Source organism: Tetrao urogallus (genome assembly GCF_951394365.1).
Source record: "Tetrao urogallus genome assembly, chromosome: Z".
In the NCBI taxonomy this organism is placed as follows: Eukaryota; Metazoa; Chordata; class Aves; order Galliformes; family Phasianidae; genus Tetrao; species Tetrao urogallus.
Window position 1 is genome coordinate 62,274,486 of NC_136816.1, and position 21,934 is coordinate 62,296,419.

At 39.1% G+C, this 21,934-nt stretch overlaps 1 protein-coding gene across 1 annotated transcript; it reads right to left on the minus strand.

The window, feature by feature from the left end:
* Positions 1-610: 610 nt before the first annotated feature.
* On the minus strand, positions 611-19,964 carry C7 (complement C7; the record flags this gene model as incomplete). The annotated part of the gene is made up of 18 exons (XM_079548310.1): positions 611-798; positions 2,247-2,431; positions 5,808-5,904; positions 6,974-7,165; positions 8,095-8,227; positions 9,494-9,581; positions 9,911-10,082; positions 10,663-10,891; positions 11,853-12,019; positions 12,417-12,530; positions 13,176-13,419; positions 14,616-14,750; positions 15,941-16,079; positions 16,902-17,043; positions 17,784-17,925; positions 18,860-18,935; positions 19,604-19,659; positions 19,959-19,964. 18 exons carry the CDS (start codon positions 19,962-19,964, stop codon positions 611-613), a joined length of 2,505 nt encoding a protein of 834 aa, XP_079404436.1.
* Positions 19,965-21,934: the final 1,970 nt, after the last annotated feature.

Here is a 21,934-nt window from a genome sequence, read left to right on the forward strand (position 1 = left end):
TCTTCTTGAAGTGCTTCTGTGTACAAGAAACTGAGCAAAGACATTATTCTCATTATTTAAAGCTGACTTTGCTGTTAATGCATCTTCTTTAGACTTTTAAAAGCTTCAGGCTCAGCAACAGGTTCAATGCTGTAGATGCTGTTTGCACAGCTGAATGAGGCACAGCAGGAAGAGGTTAGTCTATCAAAAGTTAAGAATTGTATGTCTTATTTTGTAAAGGCTATTCTTTTTCTAGGAAGCTGTAGTCAACACATGTATATGGTTGCGCTGCTCTCAGAAAAATGCATTTGCAATGCTATATACTGTAATCCATCACTGCTTTGGTGATTGCAGTTCAGGAACACCTTTTAATTGTGACAGAAATGCAAACAAAGCTTGCCAGTGCTAAGTCAGAAGCATAAGCCAACAGCCTTTGGTTCTGCAGAGAGTGCAGCTCTGCCTAACAAAGGGCCCCAGTCAGTGCGACCAGAGCCAATGCACACAGCCCTGTAGGCTGCAGTGGGCTTCACAGCACAGCTTGTATTTGATAGAGCATGGTTTGAAGTATGTCCAAGAGTTGACACATTTTGACACATCCTGTGGCAATAAACAAAATGAACCGTAACGCATCTCATTTGGTCTGCACATCACAGGGCCTGATGCTGATGAGGGTGACAGTCTGCCCCTGGCACTGGAGCCGTCCGGCCTCACACTCTGTCATGGTCTGGTGGGCAGTGAAGTCGCTCACGGCAGCACAGACCTGGATGCCGCCCTCCTCGCACGGCGCATCTTCGTCACACACACAGCTGTTGGATTGCGCTGAGCAAGGGCACAGAGGAAAAGGCACTTAGGATGGCATCTGACTCAATGCAAAGCAAACCAAAGCATTCCTAGCAAAATGTTACTGGGACTAACAGCAGTGTGCAGAGGGTGCTCTTAGCCAGTTGTAACATGAGCTGGCATTCATGTCTGACGGAATAACTAGAAGCACCAACAGGTGGTGCTGGCTGCAACAGGAGCTCAGTGCCGACAAGCAGGTCTTCCTCCTCAGCTAGCTCGGCTGTGCTTGTGGGAAAGCTTCATCAGCTGTACGGCTTGCTGCCTCAGGGACATCTCTGATGTTACTGCTGAAAGCCTGCTAACACCAGTTTGTGAACGTACTGCTCTGGATTCCAGATACCCTGTGAGGCCTGTCCTTGGAAAGCAACAAACCAGTCAGGCATACACAACTTGAATTTTTACTTACTTATAGGCAGTGTCACTATAAGAGAAGGATTTGCTCCTACAAATAAATGTGCATAGTTGTATCAGTGCCAACATCTAAATAATCATGTGAGGAGGTTTACTTTTCACAACCATGTCTTTGTTTCAGTGTGGTATGTTTATCTCTGCTTAAGCTCCATCCAATTTTGTTATCTTTTTTTTTTTTTTTTTGTCTGTTCAGAGTTGGTAGACAAAATAGACAAATTCCTATCAAGCAATCTTTTTTACTGTAAGAATATGACAATAACTGTGCCTTCTATCTGGGGCACTTCTGAAAACATAATTTACTCCTTTATCTTTCCATTTCTGCCAGCCCTCTATTAAATGCACTGTAATGGAGGACACTCAGGGAAATTAAATCAGGGAATTTGAGAACTTCCACTGAGCATAGCTTGCAAAAGACTGAGCCTCTTTCCTCTAGGGGAATATTCCTTCACCTTTGCTCACAATATGAGAAACCGGGGATATGCAGCAAAGTACGAACAAAAACAAGTGTCTTTTCTAGGTGGTACAGAATGAAACATTCAATTCCTTGCCACAGGATACAGCTGGGAAGACAGCTCATCCAATTCCAGGAAAAGCCTAGCTGTTCTTTAGGGCAGCAAAGACTCCTGCAGTTATTGAGTTGGGGAACTTAAAACAGTGAAAAAAGAGTAAGGCAAAAGCTTCATGCACAACTTCCCAAGGAACATCAAATCAGGTAACTCATTGAGGAGGGAGTAGGTGTAAGCTTTTCCTGTAGATCCTGTCACTCTGTTACTCTCCCCCATGGGGTTTCTTTTTCTTCCTGCCATACTCCAAAACAGACACCAAAACAGACACCAAACCCTGGTTGAATGGCTTGAATCCACTCAGCAGTAGTGTTGTGCCCTGTGCTGCTGGAACGGTTGGAGGTGCTGCACCAGCACAGGGCCATCACCACTATAATAGTGTGTAAATGGGGTTATGAACTTCATTTTGTTCATATAAACAAATTTCACTTAAAATCATAAAGAATCTCTCACCTTCACATTTTTCCCACGAGCGGCATGACCCACAAGATCTCTCAGCTGCCTGAGGTGTTCTGCAGTTTGCTGCATTAGTAAGAGAATATTTTCTACCCATGCACTCTAAGGCATACATCTTGCAAACAGTTAATGGTGTGTTTCTCTCTGTTCTTGGATCTGTGGCACAGATGTCCAGGGAAGGACTAAAAATAAAAAGCAGGGATCAAGTCATTTAAAAGTGTTTTATCTTGGTATGTCTTAAAAAGAGCTGAGAGAATGGGAAACGTTCAGTGTTCAATTCTTTTTTTTTCCTTTCAGTGAGGTACATCCAAAGAAAGAAGTAGTGAACTTGAGGCTTAGATGCATGAATAATTCAGACTTTTTTGTTTTCCACACAATGCTGCCCCTGAGATGTTTGCATCCTCACTTGCCATGGGCCTTTTATTATTCACAATACCTGTACATATGTTTGTCACATGTATTTTCCTTACTGATCTTCTGTTGACATAAAGAATGAGTTTAACTCTTTTATTCTGAGGTACAGCAAGAGCCCAACAGATATGTTGTGCCAAGCAGCTAATAACAGAAACTCTGCATCTCTCTCCATTACATTATTTTCTTGTCTGGCTGCATAGCCTATGAGATGCTGGGGCACTGATTTTTGATGTCAAAGTTATCTTAGCAGGTATGGGTACAGGAAATTCTTAATTTTTGAATATCAGCTTAAATTTGGAATAACATAATGCGATCCAGTGGAAGCATCTAGACTTTGAGTTAAGTTGTGTATTATGTTTAAATTTCCTCAGAGGCCTTTATATTTGCCTGAGAATGGTAAATCTCAGTATTTGATCCTTAAGGACAAAAATTTGTAGAAGAGGCAGGTTAAGTTAGCTGGAAAAATAAAAGTCAGATAGGATTGTGTTAATGTCTTTGCTTTGCACCACTTTATCAGCAGCAGAGGGGAGAGAAGCTGATTTCACCGCTTGGTTGAACACAGGGAAATCTGATTGCTGGGAAAGAAACAAGGAATGAATGCTCCATTTTGCCAATCTGTAGCTACAATGCAGTAATACTTCAAGCTATCTTGAGACTGCTGTACCTATTTGCCATGGCTGGATCAGCTGGGGAGAAGTCAGTGGAAATCAACATGACCAGATGCAGGACCAGATGTCCAGAAAAAGCACAGTGAATCTGTGCTTATAACAGAATTTATTAATTTTCATTAATTTAGAAAGACTGTTACAGGCGGCTCTAAGAAGTGCAATAAAAATTATTAAAGGCAAGGAAGAGTCCTTGTGTAAAGGGAACCTGAAAAAATTCAGCAACTTCTACCCAAGTGGGGGGTAGGAACACTCCTTTACTGAAGAACATAAAGAAGAAATGAAATTGCAGCTGTAATCAGCATACACTTTCTCTCCCTTTCACCTGCTATGAGAGGTGGGCAGCTTTTAGTTGAAACTAAGTGAGAAATTGAATTGAATATGATCCAAAGCCCATAAGTTTTAATATAATGTAGGCCAAGACAGGGATGCTATGCAAATAGATGCTGAGGAAAAACCCTTGAATCTAGTGCTTAGGTGCTGGTCTTTAGCCTCCAGTAGCTGAGGTCTCATCCATCTTAACGCATTAACTGTGCTATGGCCCTTTCGCAACCTCACACCCTTTCAAACAGAAAAGCTTGCGTTCATACTGTTATGTTCTCTCTGTCCACAAAAGGAGACCAAAACCAATGGCCCATTAGAGTTGGTCCCTCACCCTCTCAATTCCTGAGCTGCATTTGGAGCGCTGACCCCTTCCAAAACTTTGCCAGGTGCTGCTTTAGGGATTCAGCAGCTCCACTGCCCATGATCATTCTCTGGCTGTAATTGGTAAAGGGTAGATGTAACCTAAGGCACTGTCATGAGGGACAAATGATCCCTCGTGGGATTCTTGTGCTGTCACTGGATTTGTGATGCGTCTGAAGCCACAGTTCTTCCCATGTCAACTGTTCCCACCTCTTAAGCAGTGGCTGCTGCTGAGTGTCACCACCACAGCAGAACAAACTGGGCTACTTCTGCACTCTGAGGAAGGACCAACATCTACTGACATGTCTGTGTCCTACAGCATTAATAGGCTGGCAGATTGGTCTGTTTTGACAGATGATGACTTATCTTTCTATTATTAGATGTGTTATTTCAAGACAGCAAAAAGACAGTATCAGTAACAAAAATGACTGCTATGTATCTTCCTGATATTTTAAACGTAATTTAAAAAAATGGAAACAGGAGGCAGTAGATTAATTTTAACTAAGCTTAAATGTACTTATTTAATTTTACAATGTTACTGTGACTTTATCCAAGCCCTTCCCCAGTGCTGGGGACTCCCCCCAAATAACTTCACTGCATCCATGAACCAGAGACGTTGTTGCCTCAATTTAGTGAGTACTGAGATAAAATGTTTAGGACTAGGTTAGCAAAACAACTGACTATAAAACTCTTAACTGGCTTATTACAGACCTTACACTTGCACAAGGCAGTGTCTTCAAATACTGGCTAAGAGTCCAGTGGATCTACAAAATCTGAACAAAAAATCACTAATTGTAATTCTGAAATGTTCAAATTGTGTTGAATTTTGGCTTATAACTAGAGTCACCGGGCAAGGCATTACTGAGCTCTGAGGCTGACGGAACAGTACACCTACTCCACTGAGAAATTCTGCTACTTTGAAATCACTGGAGAGGAGTTCAAAATATCTTCTCCCTGCTGTATGAGGAAAGGACAAATCCAGTCTGTCATACTAAAGTTTCCAAACTGCTTAGCTTCTGCTGTGACATAAGCTGGCTGGATTTCACATTTAAAGCTCAGAGGTGACTTTGTTGGAAACTTCGTCTGATCTTTGAAAACCAGCCAGATGTTGGAATGCTGAATTCTTTGGCACATTTGGCTGTCAGCACAGGATGGTCTGTGGGGCCTCTTTCTGTTAATCTCTGTTTTGATTCTGTTCCTTCAACATTTTGCAAGGAACTGACAGTTCAACTCATATACATACCTTTATCCTGCATTGCTTATTGCTGAATGTAGGCTTAGATCAGATAGGAAATAAACCCTGGTCTGCAAGTTATGAGGTCAGGAAAGGTGACATAACTGATCTGTGCAAATGGCTGTGCAAATGGGAAATTAGATTATTGTGCTGTTAGTAATGCTGCAGTCCCTAGCAGGGAAAAGAAAGCTGCTTTATTTCCCTACCTTACTGCTTTGATGCTTTATGTTCCAAGGGTCTCTGTTCTAACTTTTCCTCCGTCTTCTAAATCTTCAAAATATCATTTTATCTTTTTCCATCTATCTCACATCAAGTGGAACTGAAATTATTTCTTCACCTTCTGTCATCTAACTGAATCCCATCATTACTAAAACCCACTGACAGCTCTGACAAGGCAGGTAAGTGATGAGTAGGACATTGAATGAGCTGTAAAGCAAACAAAGTACAATGCCTGCTTCTCATGAATAAAGCTTTCTAAACTGTCATGGAATGAAAACTTCAGAAATTTAATTGGACTTGAATAAAGTGAGAAGGTCATTGCTAAATCCAGCCTGAACTTACCCACACTCATAGGGCAATTTGCACACACATTGCGACTGCTGCACTTTCTCCCATGGCTGACATTTAGGCTCTGTCACTTCTGGTTTCACACTGGGAACTGAAGTAAAAGAACACAGACAATGCCAAGGGTCAGAAAAACAAGGGCTGCTAAAGCTTTACTCCAAAAGTATCCTACCAGCTGAGCATAAAAGGAACTGGATTATACAGCCATGACACAAAATCATATCCTGCATGTTCATTAAAAGTTCCTTCTGCACAGAAGGAACCAACAGTATTAAAAATATATGGTACACTTTATAAAGTTACTGAACAGTAATTTACCCATAGGTCATGAGTCAGATGGAAAGAACCAGGTACTATGTTCAAGCTCAAACACCCATCTCATTTCTGCAGCAGCTGTCTGTCTCTGCTAATCTTAGCAATGCTGAATCATTGCTAGCAACAGCTTTATCATTAGGTTTCAGAGTTACTGGCTTCACTACTGGAACCAGAAAAGCTAAGGCTCCAAAGCCCTGTGTCAAAATAGTGAGTCTTAATATTGTTATGCACTGATGGTAATACAGCTGCAAGTTCCATCTTACAGTCTTTAATCTTCACTATTTTTTCTAACTGTTGTACAAAGTAATGCTCCCTTAAGCAAGACACTAGCTATTTCTAAAGATGAAAGCATTTGAAACTTTCTAATCTTTACTGGAATTTCAATATATGATGGAAAAAAAAAACAAAAAAACAAAAAATCCCCAACAAAACAAAGAAGGGTCTGTAAGGCTAAGCTGAAAGAGTTGGGAAGTTGGCATCAGTGGTACTTTAGATCTGGTACTTCTGTACTTCAGCAGTGGTGAGCTGAACTATGTACAGATATGTTAATCCCTCAGAAATTCTTGTGGTTAATGTGCACACCGATTTGATACAGTGATGAATGGTGAGAATGAGAAACTCAGACGTTGCTGCTCTTTTGGTCTAGGCCTTATTGTCACCTGCCCTTCATCTCCAATCAGGCTACCTCAGGCAGCAGCTGGCTGACCAAAAGACAACATACTTGAAAAGTAGGAGACGTGCCTGGGTAGCAGCCATGTCAGCTACAATTCTGTGTTCTATCTACACCACCAATGGTCTACCAAGAAAATAAACTTCTGTGTTGCACTTTGAGGATTGCAATGGCTTACCTGCCTTTTTGCACTGGATAGTTTTCATATCAGGAGTCCACTTGAGACTGGGTTCACACAAAATGGAGCGTGCCCCTTCTAGATGCATGCCATGTGAACAGGACAGAGTTATTCTCTCACCAATCTCATACGAAGGTTTCCATGGCTCTCCTTGCAGCCCCCCCTCCAGGAGAGGCAGAAGGCAAGCAGTTTCTAAGGAATGAGATTTGAGATAGCCACAGTGAACCAGTGGGCTACAAAAAAGGGTTTTATCTCCTAAGTTTCTTAAGAAATCAAATCATAAGATTAGATGGTGCTCCTGTAGGCATACACTGATCATGTTAACATGAGCTATTAACAAATCACACCAAGAAAGTGAATGTGCTGTACCAAGGATACTCTGACGATATCTCCTCCTGCTACCTACAGATCTGACCCACGCTTCTGCTGAGGGTTCATATCAGTGAGTAACAAGCTAATATGGTCAGATCATACAAACAGGGCCCTGGAACAACCTAAGGACTTAGTTCTCACAGTGAGATGGTGTTCAAGCAATATGGACTAGCCTTTGTGGTAGTCAGTTATGGCTAAACTGGGTAAGGAAGAAGAAAAATCTCTAATCCCACTCAATACTGAATCATAAGAAACATCTTTGTCAAAAAGAAATCCCAAGGATAACTGACTGCTAAGGAGGAAAAGAGTGGAGTGAGGAGATTGTCCAAGATGGAAAGCGATCCGTGAAGCTGTGCTTTTATGACAAGATGGTTACTTGAGGGCTTTGTGGTTGTCCAATGCTGCCTTCTGGACCTTTTACTCTGTTTGCTTGGCTTACACCAATAATTTTTGAATTCCACCACAGGACTGAATGAAGGAACAAAAGTTTTTCACATAGAAAGCAATTCTTGGACTGGACTTTTCTTCTTGTTCCATTTCCTGTCTTAAAACCAGCCCTCATGTACATATTTCTATTCAGTATAAAAAACGTGGCTGCAAAATAAAAATCAGCATAAAGCAGATTCTGTCTAGGGATCTAGGAAATACAAGTGTGCATTTCCCCTGCTACTACTGGAAAGCAGACACTCAGAGAAGTTTCACTGGAATTCAGGAATTAAGTTGTATTTCAAAATGAGAAACAGACATACCCTGACAATATCTGTCTGTACCCTGCCACTCCAAATCACTGCCACACTTAGCAACAGGATTACCAATGAGAGAATATCCATGTCTGCAAGCATAAACAATACTTTTCCCAACAGGATATGAATTTTCAGCATTCTGAAAGAAAATAAATAGGTGTCATTTAAAATACATATTCTAAAAGTGATTGAGTCTCTGGAATACTGTGGACTGTGCTGGTTATCAATAGCCAGAAGATGAGATCAAAATGGAGATGTAAAAAAAAAAATCAGCAAAATACAGAATATTCTGGCTACCTTAACTTACTAAACTAAGATAGGGCTAGGTTTTAGGGGACCCTTTGCCAGGGATCTGGCAGTGACACATCAGTGATGGAACAGCTCTATCCTGCCATTGTGTAAATGGACAGAAAATATACCAGTTATCAAGCATTAGAGGAGGAATACAAGCTCTTAAACAGCCTTTCAAATAGATCAGTGAACAATATATGGCTTTGCTAATTCTTAGGAAGCATATAATCAGTTCCCTCAAGGTAAAAGTGATAACGGTCACTCAGAAGAGCTGGACTTCAGGATATATGCCATTTGTCATTTATATATCCCTCTGTTATATTAAAAATCTCCCTATTATAAAAAAAAAAAATGAGACTCAATTTCAGAGTGGAGGGATTTACTTTTAGTTATTGAAACAAAAGCTCTGATATGGGAGACAACTATTGATCACAGAAAAAAATCACTAGCAAAAGAGACAGCACCAAATCTGGGACCTTGCCTCAGGTTGCAGGTGTGCAGAGACAACTAATGGGTTTGACAACTAATGCTTCAATCTACTTAATAAGCAGAAATAAAGAAGACGTAATCAGTAGTCTGAAGAATTTTTTTGCCCTTGTTATATAGGCCTAATTTACCTTTACATGTCATAATTTCAACAGAGAATAAGAAAGCATAATGGTGAATCATGGGATATAAACTGCATATCCCTAAAATGTGTTTATAATTTTGCTGTGGACCTTCTGGATGACCTTGCATATTCTCTATGCTGTTTCCTCTCTTATTTCCTCTATATTAATATGTAATTCACAAGGCACAGGCATTTTTTAATATGTCTTTAGGATATGGCACATGTAGATTTCTTTATTGTATAGGCAGCGTGATACTGAAAAGTAAAGATTTTGTTCTGGATTCTATATGACTTTATGGTATGCTTTTATTCTTAATAAAAAGTCTTAGCAAATGCCCCGTAAACTTCAGCCAAGGAAAACTGCTGAGAAAGCCACTATGCAGTAGCTCTGATACTGAGCTTACCAGGATAAATACATGGCTGCAAGTGGATCTCTGCATTAACTGAAGTTGAAATACTGCTGATGGGGATAGAACAGATAATGGAGTAGTAGAAATAACTTACTTGAACAAATCCATTTGCCAAGAGAGGAGGAGGTGAACAGAATTCTGTAGGAGTTATGGATGTATCAAAACAGTGTGGCTCAATAAAACTATGAAGTAAACAAAAGTATGGTTAAGTTTGAATTCAGCTTTCCTTTCAAAATGCTATGTTTCCAAAGAAGCCACGATTAAACGATTAGCACTGCCAGGCTGTCTGAGAGAATACTGAGCAGAATAGTGTCACATTTACAGTTTTTTACCCCATTTCCCAGCCATACTTTCTATCAGAATCACAACTTCTGAGTTTCATTTTGTTTCAGCTTAAATGTGACAGCTCAATAAATGACCTTCTCCCTGAATTCAATAGCTTACATGGTATTTTGGATTAGATTTTTAACACTTCCTGTATTCATAACGCAGATGTTCCTTTTCTGCTTACCGAAAGTGCTGCAGCTCTTCATCCTCACAGGGCCTGCTCTCATGCTGCTCTCCTATGCAGTCCTTCCCTCCACCACTTGGGGAGGGGTTGTTGCAAGTTCTGCTCCTGGTTTTCCTTTCCCCTGAACAAGAGCTCCAGGAAGACCAGCAGCTCCAGCGCCCATCAACAATACCTATGTAACATTTGAGGATGTTTCACATTAAAAAGCTCTATAGGGTTGTGTCCTTAAAAACAAACAAGCAAATAAAAAAACCCCAACAAGCTAAAGATGAGCCAAAATATGACCTTACAGAAAGGTCCAGGTGGCAATGATCTATTTTCTCCCAAACTCACTATTTCTGTAGCTATATTTCCATGGACTTGGAATTGCTTACCAGTCTAAGACAACATAACAGTAGCTACAGCTAGGTAAAAAATTAAAGAACAAGATTTTTAAAATGTATTGGTAGCTGGTCATTCAGTGCATATTCCTTCCTATTTATATTGCTATTCCTTCCTATTTATTTGTTTGTTTGTTTGTTTGTTTATAGAAGGTTGCAGTTTGAGGTGCTAATGTTGTCCACTGCATTTAACAATAATAACACAAAAATTGTTTGCATAATACTGCTTGGACATGCAAAACAAGAGTCAGGCTCATCTGAAGATCCACCTGTGCTGAATGCTGGGCAGCAGTAGTTCATGCAGCAGGACAGGCTCCAGAAGCAGAACACATACGCCCATTCTGAACTCTCGTGAGCTTAAAAAGTGCTGACCTGGCTGATCTTGCACAAGAGTTCCCAGCTCACAAGCTGCTCCAAAGGTGTAAGGCTTGCAGTAGCAAGTGCACTGAGTTCCTTCCACAGCTGCTTCACCCCCATTCTGGCATGGCTGACATTTGCAGGGATCATTTTCAGCCATATATTCTTCAATGGATTGTTTTAGGTAATGCTTTTTGACTGAGGAGCAGGGCACTTCCTTTACCAGCTCATACAATGGTGTTAGCTGCAGAGAATAGAAAAACATTGATATTAAATAGTTATACTAGAGATAGAATAGTGTGTAAGCATATTTAGTCATGTGAAATGGTTTGTAATATATGTTCCTGCACATGGGACTTTAAAGATGCTCTAATTTCCTATCTATCTAGATTCTTATGTTAATTTTTAATATTATCCTTTTTCTGGAAAGTCAGCTTTGCTTAAACAGCACTCCTAGAAGCTACTGGTTAGCTCAGATATATTTAAAAGTATTTGAGATACGATATTACAGTTGAAATAAATATGTACCATAAAACAGGCCAGCAAGGTACAAAAACCCTAATACTTGCCAAACCATTTCCAATCCAAAAGCCTGGATATCATACCATTTCACTGAGCAGTCACTGAAGGCAACAATAAGCAAAAACATTTTGCATTGACTGAAAAGCCCCTGGCAGTTCCTTTGGTATCACACCTTTCTTCAGTGTATGGACTGCTTCCAAAAAGAGTTTAAACAAGGTAGTGGTGAATATGATCATAATCAGCCTTGTGTGTGTGGCTACCAGAATGTCCAGTCATATCAAATTTCTGCATGCACAGAAAAGGGAGAGGGATAAAAAGAACAAGCTGAGTGGAAGCTGCACAAATCTGTCAATATACCTTTCATGAACAGGGCTATGTGGAAACTGAGCTTTTTTGAAATGTTAGGGTGATTCTTTATCCTTAGATAGAGCTCTACTAAAGTTACTGAAGGCTTGTAAAAGTGTAGGTATCGAGTTGCCAAAGGCTAGGCTGATGATACAGCTATCACTTCATGTTAACTTCATGGAATTTATTTCCTGTGAATTTTTTATTTAATTTATAAATTAATCTGAATACAAAATTATTTCAGACTACTACCTGATTAATCACCAGCTATAGTTTAATCATTTCTCCCTTTGGAGTAATCCCATCTGCTCATCTCTGCTTCAGGAAACTATCCTTACCTTTTGTTTAATTACTCTGGGGTAGTCTGTCACAGATCTGGCCCAAGAGGAGTATCTCTGGTTGTTCCCAGCGGGATCATCCAGGTCTAGATAGCTAAGGCCAGCAACAGCACTTGGGCTTCCACCTTCTATGTAGGGATCTCCTCTGATCTTATTGTTGTTGCTTCCTGAATATTTGGGAATAAAAAATAAAGAAAATGCCACCATTGTAATATTTGCAAATGGAAATAGAAATGATACATGCAAAATCTGTATTAGTAAGTAGTCACAGGACTCATTGATGCAGATCAACCATCTGTGCCTGTATCAAGCTGTCCTACATGGATGATATACAAGAAATATCTGGTTTTGCAGGTGTCCAGAAAAATTACTAATTATTGGGAAAACATCAGCTACATTTTATTGGTGCTAGGGAGTCTTTTAAAGTAGACATTTGGATCTGAGTTCAACATGTCACGATGCAGCTCAGCACAGTTATCAACACCTGCTCCTCATTTTGACAGATATTTAAGAGGAACATGGAAGCTGTAGACATAACTGCACAAGTCACTACTGAACATTCACCTGAAGAATTCTGTAGCAGTTCATCCAGCTTAGAGCACTTTGTTTTCTTCTTCTTCACAATGAATAAATTCCAGCCTGATGTGGTGCACTGATACATATCTGTTATGCTCATATCTGCAGATAAATCCATCCATTAACACATTGCACATAGGGAGCATGTTAGGTTCATTTCTGAGCTGTGTATTGACTTCAAGTGTGCATTAGAAAGAAAAAAATAAGAAGGCAGCTAAAAAGCAAGTTATGTCGGAAGGTCCACATGTTTCTAGAGCCTATAGATGGAGACTGACAGATGGGAGGCATACCTGGGAAAGGCTTATTGTTTCTTTCCTTCTTTTTCTCAGCAATCTCTAGTCCTACAGCTTTGCTCCCCACTGAGCATGTTTGTGTATGTCACTCTGGTGTTTGCTCTGTTTGCAATATATTCTGCTTTTTACATTTTACCCAACCTCCGCTTTTAAACAACATTTAAGCTATAATATTATTTGAGATTCAGATTGGCCCTACAACTCTATTTTAGCCTGGTGAGGTCCTGAAACAGCTGGGATAACTTGGCTACTCAGAGAACCCCACGTCACACAGGCAGATCTTTGACTAAACATTGCAGTTTAAAACTTTTTATAACCTTCTTTCTTTTGCCCATGAAGAGAATGGGCTGACAAGTAGAAGTCTCTTTCTAGATTTTAGATACTAGCTGGAAGAACATCCAAAGAAATTTTTATTCTTGTTTGTTCGTTTTATTTCTGGTAAGAAATACTCTACCTTCTGCTTTCATTTTGTCAGTATCCATATAAAATATAACTTTGTATTGTCCTCCTAGAGATCCAGAATGTAAGAAATGAGTCCCAAAATTCTCAATAAATCTTCGGTAGGCATTATATTCATAGAAAACTGGAAGGTTGGCGAGCTCCTTCCAGAATGGTTCCGCAAGAGTGAGAAACTCTGGGTTGTTGTTAATAAATTGAGCAACTTCCACAGTGTTTTCAACAACCATCAGCTGTCTACTCTGGGGAAAGGAAAATAAATCAGTCATGCTTCATTGTACAAAAAGGATAGTTCCTATCAGCCAGATGATGAAGATGTGATATCAGATAATGAACAAATCTTTATAGAATTGTTGAAAGCAAATTGGAGGGACCAGAAAAGTTTTCCTTTTCAGTCTGATTTTATCTAGAGGATCAATTCAGCCTCCCAAAGTTCTTTTTGAATTTTGTTAGACTAACTCTCAAAATACATTGTTGTTAGAGCAGCAGGACAAGCTTATCCTCTGTTAGCATGGAGGCCATGAAATTTATATATTTGTGACTTGATTTTGTTTGCTGTGAGATAGAGGATTTATTTCTTAATTGAGAGTCACTCACAAATTACTTATGCTTCGTTTTATATATGTTACAGGCAAAAGTTCTCTCTTAATGGAGTGCTATTAGAGGAAAAGATATTATAAGATAATTTAATCACAGTATTATCTGAATATTTTCAGTCCAATACACTCACAAAGATAGTAGAAAAAAATGTGTGGAAGAAAATGGAAAAGACTAATCAGTTATAACAAGAAGCTGATGCTTTTCTTCCTCAAATATGGAGGAAAATAACTTGTAAATAAGGAAGAAAGGAAGGCAGGAAGGCAGGAAGGCAGGAAGGCAGGAAGGAAGGAAGGAAGGAAGGAAGGAAGGAAGGAAGGAAGGAAGGAAGGAAGGAAGGAAGGAAGGAAGGAAGGAAAGAGAGAAAGAGAGAAAGAGAGAAAGAGAGAAAGAGAGAAAGAGAGAAAGAAAGAAAGAAAGAAAGAAAGAAAGAAAGAAAGAAAGAAAGAAAGAAAGAAAGAAAGAAAGAAAGAAAGAAAGAAAGAAAGAAAGAAAGAAAGAAAGAAAGAAAGAAAGAAAGAAAGAAAGAAAGAAAGAAAGAAAGAAAGAAAGAAAGAAAGAAAGAAAGAAAGAAAGAAAGAAAGAAAAGAAGAAAGGAAGAAAGAAAAGAAGAAAGGAAGAAAGAAAAGAAGAAAGAAAGAAACAGCAGCCAAGGCATTTTATTGGCAACTAAACCATTGATCTCTTCGAAAAGATCTTAAGGGACTTCTTTTCTGTCATGCCCTTCCTGCCAAAAATATATGGGCAGAATTAATTTGTGCATCTCTCTATAACAGTGCATGAAAAAAAAGATGGAAATATTAATGCAAAATTCCAAGCTACAGCAACAATTCATACATACCTTATGACTCTGTTGCTCATTTTTCTTCTCTGAATAACTGTGTCCACTGTTTGATTTTTTCTTCTTTTCTGTGTGTTTCATATATGACCAGCTACTGTTGAAAAATTCATAACTGAAATCATTCTGAATTTTAACCTAGAAAATGGAAGATAGAATTCTGTATAAAGAGGTTATGAAGGATGTTAAAAATGATATAAAGTAGATCAAGTCCTTCCTGGTGCAGAAAATTGGAAGTGTTTTACAGGCTGAATCCATTTCAGATTTCATGAAATGTTATGAAAACTATTGAAAAGTGTGTTACTTTTCAGTAGTGTTACTCTCATACAGGATGAGAGGTAATGGCCTTAAGTTGCACCAGGGAAGGTTCAGATTGGATATTAGGGAAAGTTTTTCTCATGAAGAGTGGTAATGCATTGGAAGAGGTTGCCTAGGAGGTGGTGGGAGTTACTGTCCCTGGCAGTGTTCAAGAAATGTGTAAATGTGGTTCTAAGATACAATGTTTAGTGGGCATGGTGGTGGTGTGTTGATGGTTGGGCTAGACAATCTTAGTGGTCTTTTCCAGCCTTAATAATTATATAATTCTGTTACATGTGTGTGCATATGTATATATACATGTAAGTTTATATATGAAGTATCTACATTACTTAGTAAAGTACATTAATGATTGCTTGGCCTACTTTTGACAAGAAGGAGAAACCAAATCCCTGAGACAGTTATTTGAAATAAAGCGTCTCAATGGAAGATCTCCGCAAAGTATTCCAAAGCCAGGTGCCCACCATGTTTCTTAAGGTAATTCAAGTTGCAGCTTATCCAAAAGAGGTGGCTTTATGTTCTAGCTGTGAGAGAGTTAGAAATCATATCTGAGCAATTACACTTTTTCTTTCCATTTTAGCAAGACATAAGCTAGCTTATTTCAAAATAGTAAGCATATGTATACACCTTTGAAATCATTATATACTTTAATTTATTTATTTTAGCTTTTAATATACCAGATTCTTTCAGCATAAACTGACACAACGTTCACAGAGCACCTAGTGTCATATGGCCCACAACTCTGGTGGCACTGAAACATTTTGCTATTGGCAATAGTGTTAGTTTGATAACTCCAGCCAGCAGATGTACAGTGGCACAGGATTATTTTCTCTGCATTTAATTCTGTAAGAGATGAAGCACAGCCACAGTTCCTGGGCTTTCTGCAGAGAGGGAACAGGCATTATTCATCTGCGTTTAGGGAAGCCTATCTGCCAAGGGACCCTGCAAGGTTTCTCATTCTCCCCATTATAATCATTATTCTAAACACAGAGTTGTGCTTAATGGAAACATACCTGGAAGGTGTAAGCAAGAACACTTTCACTCAGCCTGTAGTATTCTCTCCCATCCCCACTGAAGACTTTTCTGCATTGTCCTCCAAAGTTTTTTGTATGAATAACTCTTCCCCTAGACTCTCCAGTGACTGCATCAAAGCTGCATGAATAAAAGCATGAAAAATCATTAAGACACTGAGGCAGAAATTCCTCTACAGAAGTTAAAAATTACCATCCTGTTATAACTGAATGCTGTATCTGCAGCTAAGTTCATAATCTAATTTACTTAAGAAAAGGGGAACTCAACTGACAGACCCTTTTGTCGATAGAACAGCACATGAGCACATGGGGAAAAAAAGCTCTTAATATTTCAACAAAAATGGACGCACATTGATTGACTTTAATTTATTTATGTTTATCACAAGTGATTTTATTTTTATTTTTCCAGCAATTCATGTGCAATAGCAACAACAGGACACCCACTCAAAAACATTTTTATACTATAGCATATAGTATAATTATATAACTATATAACTGAATCATATCATGTTCCAAGTGATACAACTATTCGAAAGAAACGTGAGATAATTATTTTGTTAGGCTGCATGGAGGATGCAAAAGTAAAAATAGATATGGATCCACAGCACTAAATGAAATAGCAGTAAACAAAAAGAATGAATGTTGCTGGCTCATTTTTTCTGTTCTGATAGTTATGTTTTAGTGGCTTACATTGTATTTCACATATCAGAAGATGTAATTAAATAGTAGAATAGAAAGCTTTATTCTTTGCCTCAAATCAAAGAGCTAGTACATCTCAGCTGCTCTGAGCCACCAGGATGATGGAGGCAGCTGGAGCACTTTTCCATATCAGATGCTCTACCATTGGCCCAGGAATTCTGTCTGTATAGCAGAAGCTTGTAAATACAATAAAAATATGAAAGCCTTTGGCGCTGGTACTACAGAGGTCTGCACAGTACATTACCCTTTTCCTGTAAGTTCTGAATTTGGAGGTGTTTTATCAGTATCACATACAGTCATCTTCTCTTCACATTGATCTTCATCAGCACCATCTTCTTCACAATCCTGATCTCCATTGCACACTAGAGATCTGCTAATACACTGACCTAAGAGGAAACAAAAATGCATGAGAAAGGAGGAATGTTTGTTTAAAATTAAATATCAGCTAAAATCAAAATGACTGTCTCACTTAACTGTGATGTTAATTAGCTTGCCATTCCCACAGTGGACTTAGGTGGGATTATGAAACAACAGTAAATGTAGACATAAAGAAATAGTGCGTAGTACCCTCATGAAAACCACAGCCAATCAAGTCTTCTGATACATTAATAAAACTGTTTATTTCTAAGTTGTCTTCCTACACTTTCATCTTGTGGCTATATCACATGTGATTAAATCTGATTATCTTTCTGATAACATCAAAACAAGTTTATCATATTTCTCTATGATAAATATCTGCCCAATGAGGTAGTGTGTCTTTTTTGTGAAGGTAACAGAAGTTGCTTGCATGCTAGATTAGTCTGGGGTCCCTCGGTGTCCAGAACCCAGATGGTTTCTAAGATGTTTGAATATAGCCTTGATCAGTTTTCAGCAATGTCATCTAAGGTTGCATTCTTTAATTACCTTCTCTTAATTAAGCACAAAAACATACTTCGAAGCAATTCAGTAAATTGAAAATTACAATCACATCTGAGGCTGAAAAGGAAAAAAATTCTTGCTAAATCAAATCTGTTTGTAGGTCAAGGATTCACTAATGGCATTGCTCATTTATAAACTCCAAAGACAACAAAGTTATATTTCTTAACTTCAAAGTCCAGAAAATGGTGAAAAATATCTTGGATGGTACCTGAAGAGCATCTGAACCGATCGCCACAGCCATCCTCTGTTGGGCATCCCCTTGTTGGGGTGCAGGGTCTTGTTTCAAAGGCGTCACCAGAGCAGGAGTTTCCCCCATACTGTCCATAAACCGCTACTGTCCGCCTCCGAATCTGAATGTAAATCAAGAGAGATTTTATAAAATTGAAAGGCAAAGCAGAAACAGTTTACTGGTGTCAAGACATGGATGCTGCTCTACTGCTGTAAAGAATGAGGCATTCACTACTTTTTTCTAAGACTAACCACACTTCATATTGCCACAGTATGGTAACAAATTCACAAGTTAATAATAAGACAACTACGTGGTCTTTAGATTGAGCCGTGGGCAGATTTGGCTGGTTTGCTCAATAATCTGATACGAAACCAATAGGAGGAAAGTGCTGACAAATTTCAGTTTTCTTTTATATTATTAATAGGCTAGTCATGCCTGATATGAATTTGCTAGTGTTCTTCCAAATCAAAATGCTATTGAGAGATATAATAAAATCTAGCATCAAGTGGGTTTCCTTTGGCTTCTAAAAATCAAAAGTACAGTTTCCTAGCATGTCTTCAATTTTGACCAAACCTCCCTAACTGATGCAACATAAAAGTAAATGAGAAAGAAAACAAAAGGTACAATCAACAGAATTATACTTTAAAAATCATCAACTTGTTTTCATTGTGTGTAATATTTTGAAACAACGTTTTCTTCCCTTGACATATAACCTCTCCGATGAAGATGAGTGAAAGTGGTACAAGCCGAAGAATGTCTTGGTGTACTGAACAGTTTAGTCAATCTTTTTGGAACTATCACCAAAACAAAAGCAGGACAAATTATCTTACAATGTGAATACCACAGCTTTGAAAGAGCGCACAGAGAAGACAGACTGGAGGATTCCGTTCTCTAGGGTACAGCAACCTTTTTTGCTCTTCTGTGGAACAGCACTTCAGGTGCTTTTGTTTGAAACTTGGTTTGAGTTTAAAGATAGAACAGATTCTTCATTACTGGGGGGGAAAAAAGCATATGTTTGTGAAATCATGCATTTCTAAAAATGTGTCTATTTATACCTGTTTTTGGGTACAGCCATCACACTCGGACCAAGGGCCAAAAGAATTCCAACGGCAATTGACTGGACGGGAACGGCTGTCCCAGCAGGGTTTTTTGCATTATAAAAACAGAAGTGGAATATTGTTGATTATTTCCATTCAAAAGCACTAGTGAGAAACTTCTTTAAACAGCAAAGCAGACCTCCAAAGAAAATGAGGGGAACCATCAGGCTCCCACTAAAACTACCAAGATCTGCTTTCCATTCTTAAGAATAAGATCAGTTCCTCCTCAACCTTTCTGGTCACTGATCAGCAAGAAAATTGGCATGTTCCCTTGTCTTGAAGGTCAGTAAGGCTCTGTGAATCCACTGGTAATTTCAAAGATCAGCTCCACATTGCAAAGTAGAGAGCATCCAGATCATGTCCAGAGGTCTCTGGGCAGCAGTCAGGGTTGCCATGCCTCCAGCATAAGCAGGAGGCATAGGGGTGTGACCTGCCCACAACATGGGGCTGGCTCAGGGCAAGATGTGGTTTGCGGGCTCACACCACTACTTGCTCCTCCTCCACTGAACAAAGAGATGAGGGATACCATAATTCCTTCCTGTCACCATGGATAACAGTGGCAGTGCTGATCAGTGTCAGTTCTCTGCCAGGAAATTCGTCTGAAAACACCTTTAAGCCCAGCCCCATGACATGCAACAGGCATTGTCTGTTAAGTTATCCATGCTTAGTCTGTACCATGCTATTTTCTAAATAAATATTCACCTGGAAAAAATGGGAAAGAAGCCTGAAACCTCCAGCAACAAAAAAATCCCCAGCACCTGAAAAAAAAAGAGAAGCAAAGCAAAGTTACTTTTTTTCTTTTCCTTATTTTTCCATTACCTCATGCAGCTATTCCAAATTTCTGCAATCTTTACACTACTCTGCTTGGAGAATTAAGGACAATAGTGCACTGATTTTCTTCAGTCTTGTTGTGCAAAGTACTGCTTTTCAGTTTTCTTCTTTCTTCCAATACTGCCCAGTCACATTTTCAGCCAAGTATTTCTCCACATAAATTAACATTTCATTGCATTTGCCATATTCATTTCATCAGTACAAACTAAGTAAACAATTGTCTTACCTTCATGTTAGATGAACTACTCAGACATCCAGCAATTACCAGGGAAAATGCGCTTCCACTCAGTTCAGCAGCTGAAGGAGTCAGTCAGTCTGTCTGCAACTGTATGTCTCTGCTCATTCTGCCTTGCTGTTCAGCTTCTCTTTCCCCCAAAAGGTTGAACACTGCTGAGGAATTTTATCTTAACCCAGCTAGTGCTCTCTGGGGACACAGCTTGCTCTTGGAGCTGCCCAGTGTTTTTAAGACACATAAATCAAGGCTTGGCTGGGCAGAAAGATGTGAAGACTGCTTACTGGAAGAATGTCTTTATCTTCTCTGTCACTATTTCTTTCCTCCAGAGGAGACTTTTAGGCCAGTCCTGGTGTCACATACACTGGACCACAGCTGGTCTCTGCCTCCAGCAGGCAGAAATGCTCTAGATTTATGCTGACGTTGCGAAAGTTTAATTCTAATCATGAACACTCAGTCTTCCCTTCTACAGTCGTGTTGATTTCTGTCTGTTGGTTCTCATATTGAAAATCAGCTGATGGATATGAATACAGTTTTATTCTGTTCTTATTATGGCCCTGTTGTGAATGCCATTGGTATTTATGCTATATCAACAGCTACTTTTAGGGGATTCACTTTTTCTTTCCCCACCCTGCCATGCCTTCTGATTTTTTTCTTCTAATTTTTTTTTTTTTTTTTTTTTTCCACTTCTGGGAGCTGATCTATTCTACTAAGAAAACAACACAAAACTTTCTTTGAATTTATCCTAGCATAGTCTGCATGAGGCCCTCATGGAAAAGAAGCTCCTCTGTCTGAAATCTCTTCAGATACTACATCTCAGGCACTACATCTATTTTGAACTGTTTAGCACAGTCCTCAGAGAAAATGTTTCATGTGACATCATTCATCTAGGGAGACATTTAAATTCTGCACTCCTTTGTCATGGTTTGCTTTCCTCGAGAAGATGTCCAGGTCTTCAGTCATGTTACATGTGCCTGACAGTGCACCCGTGTCAGGGGCACTGTGCCCATTTTTCAGAAGTTGAGAAAGTTGGGAACCACAGAGCCCATTAATATAAGGCACAGGCTATCTTTGATACTTTTCATTTTTATTAATGATGAACCTCTTTTGTAATGTGATTTATACACTTTCTTCACTTTTATATGTATTTTACTGCTTCCAGTTGAAAACCTCATATTCCTGTTAAGTTGTATGGCCAATTTGTCCAAAATTATTAGAGGTCATTTGCCTTAGTAAGAAATGATTAAACCTGAGTTCAGCCAAGTTGCTGGCCTGAAATATGGAAATTTTTCTAAAGACTATTTTATCTCTCCAGACATATGCCTTGCAGTTAGTTGTTTCAATGGCTTAGATAGAAATGTCAGTTTCTGTAAGTACATCTTAGTTACAACAACCTTCAAGATAGAGATGTGCTGTAATTTGCTCACAGACAACACACACAAATAAACACTGGAGGCCAAATACAACCAGCAAAGTATATATGTGTGGTGTGGGTCTGCTCTTGAGGAGTAGTAAGGTTGTTGAAATTTTATTCACAGAATCACAAATTGTAGGGGTTGGAAGGGACCTCCACAGATCATCAAGTCCAACTCTCCTGCAAAGCACGCTCCCTACAGCAGGCTGCACAGGTAGGCATCCAGGTGGGTCTTGAATATCTACAGAGAAGGAGAACCCACAGCCCTCCTGGGCAGCCTGTTCCAGTACTCTGCCAATCATTCAAAAGAGTTAATATTAATGGAGCATCTACCTTCAAGAACCATTTTGGCAAGACAAAATTGTTAACTTAGCAGATGGTGGTATACTAATCATTTCAGCACATGTTTTTTGGTACCAAAGTCCATAGACATTATCTTCCTACATTTGGGAATAGGATCCTATTTTTTAACTGACCATGGCTTCAGCAGTGATAAAAACAAAGAGACTGTCCTGACAAGGTACAAAACAGAGTGAGGCTAGAGCTGGACTTGTGC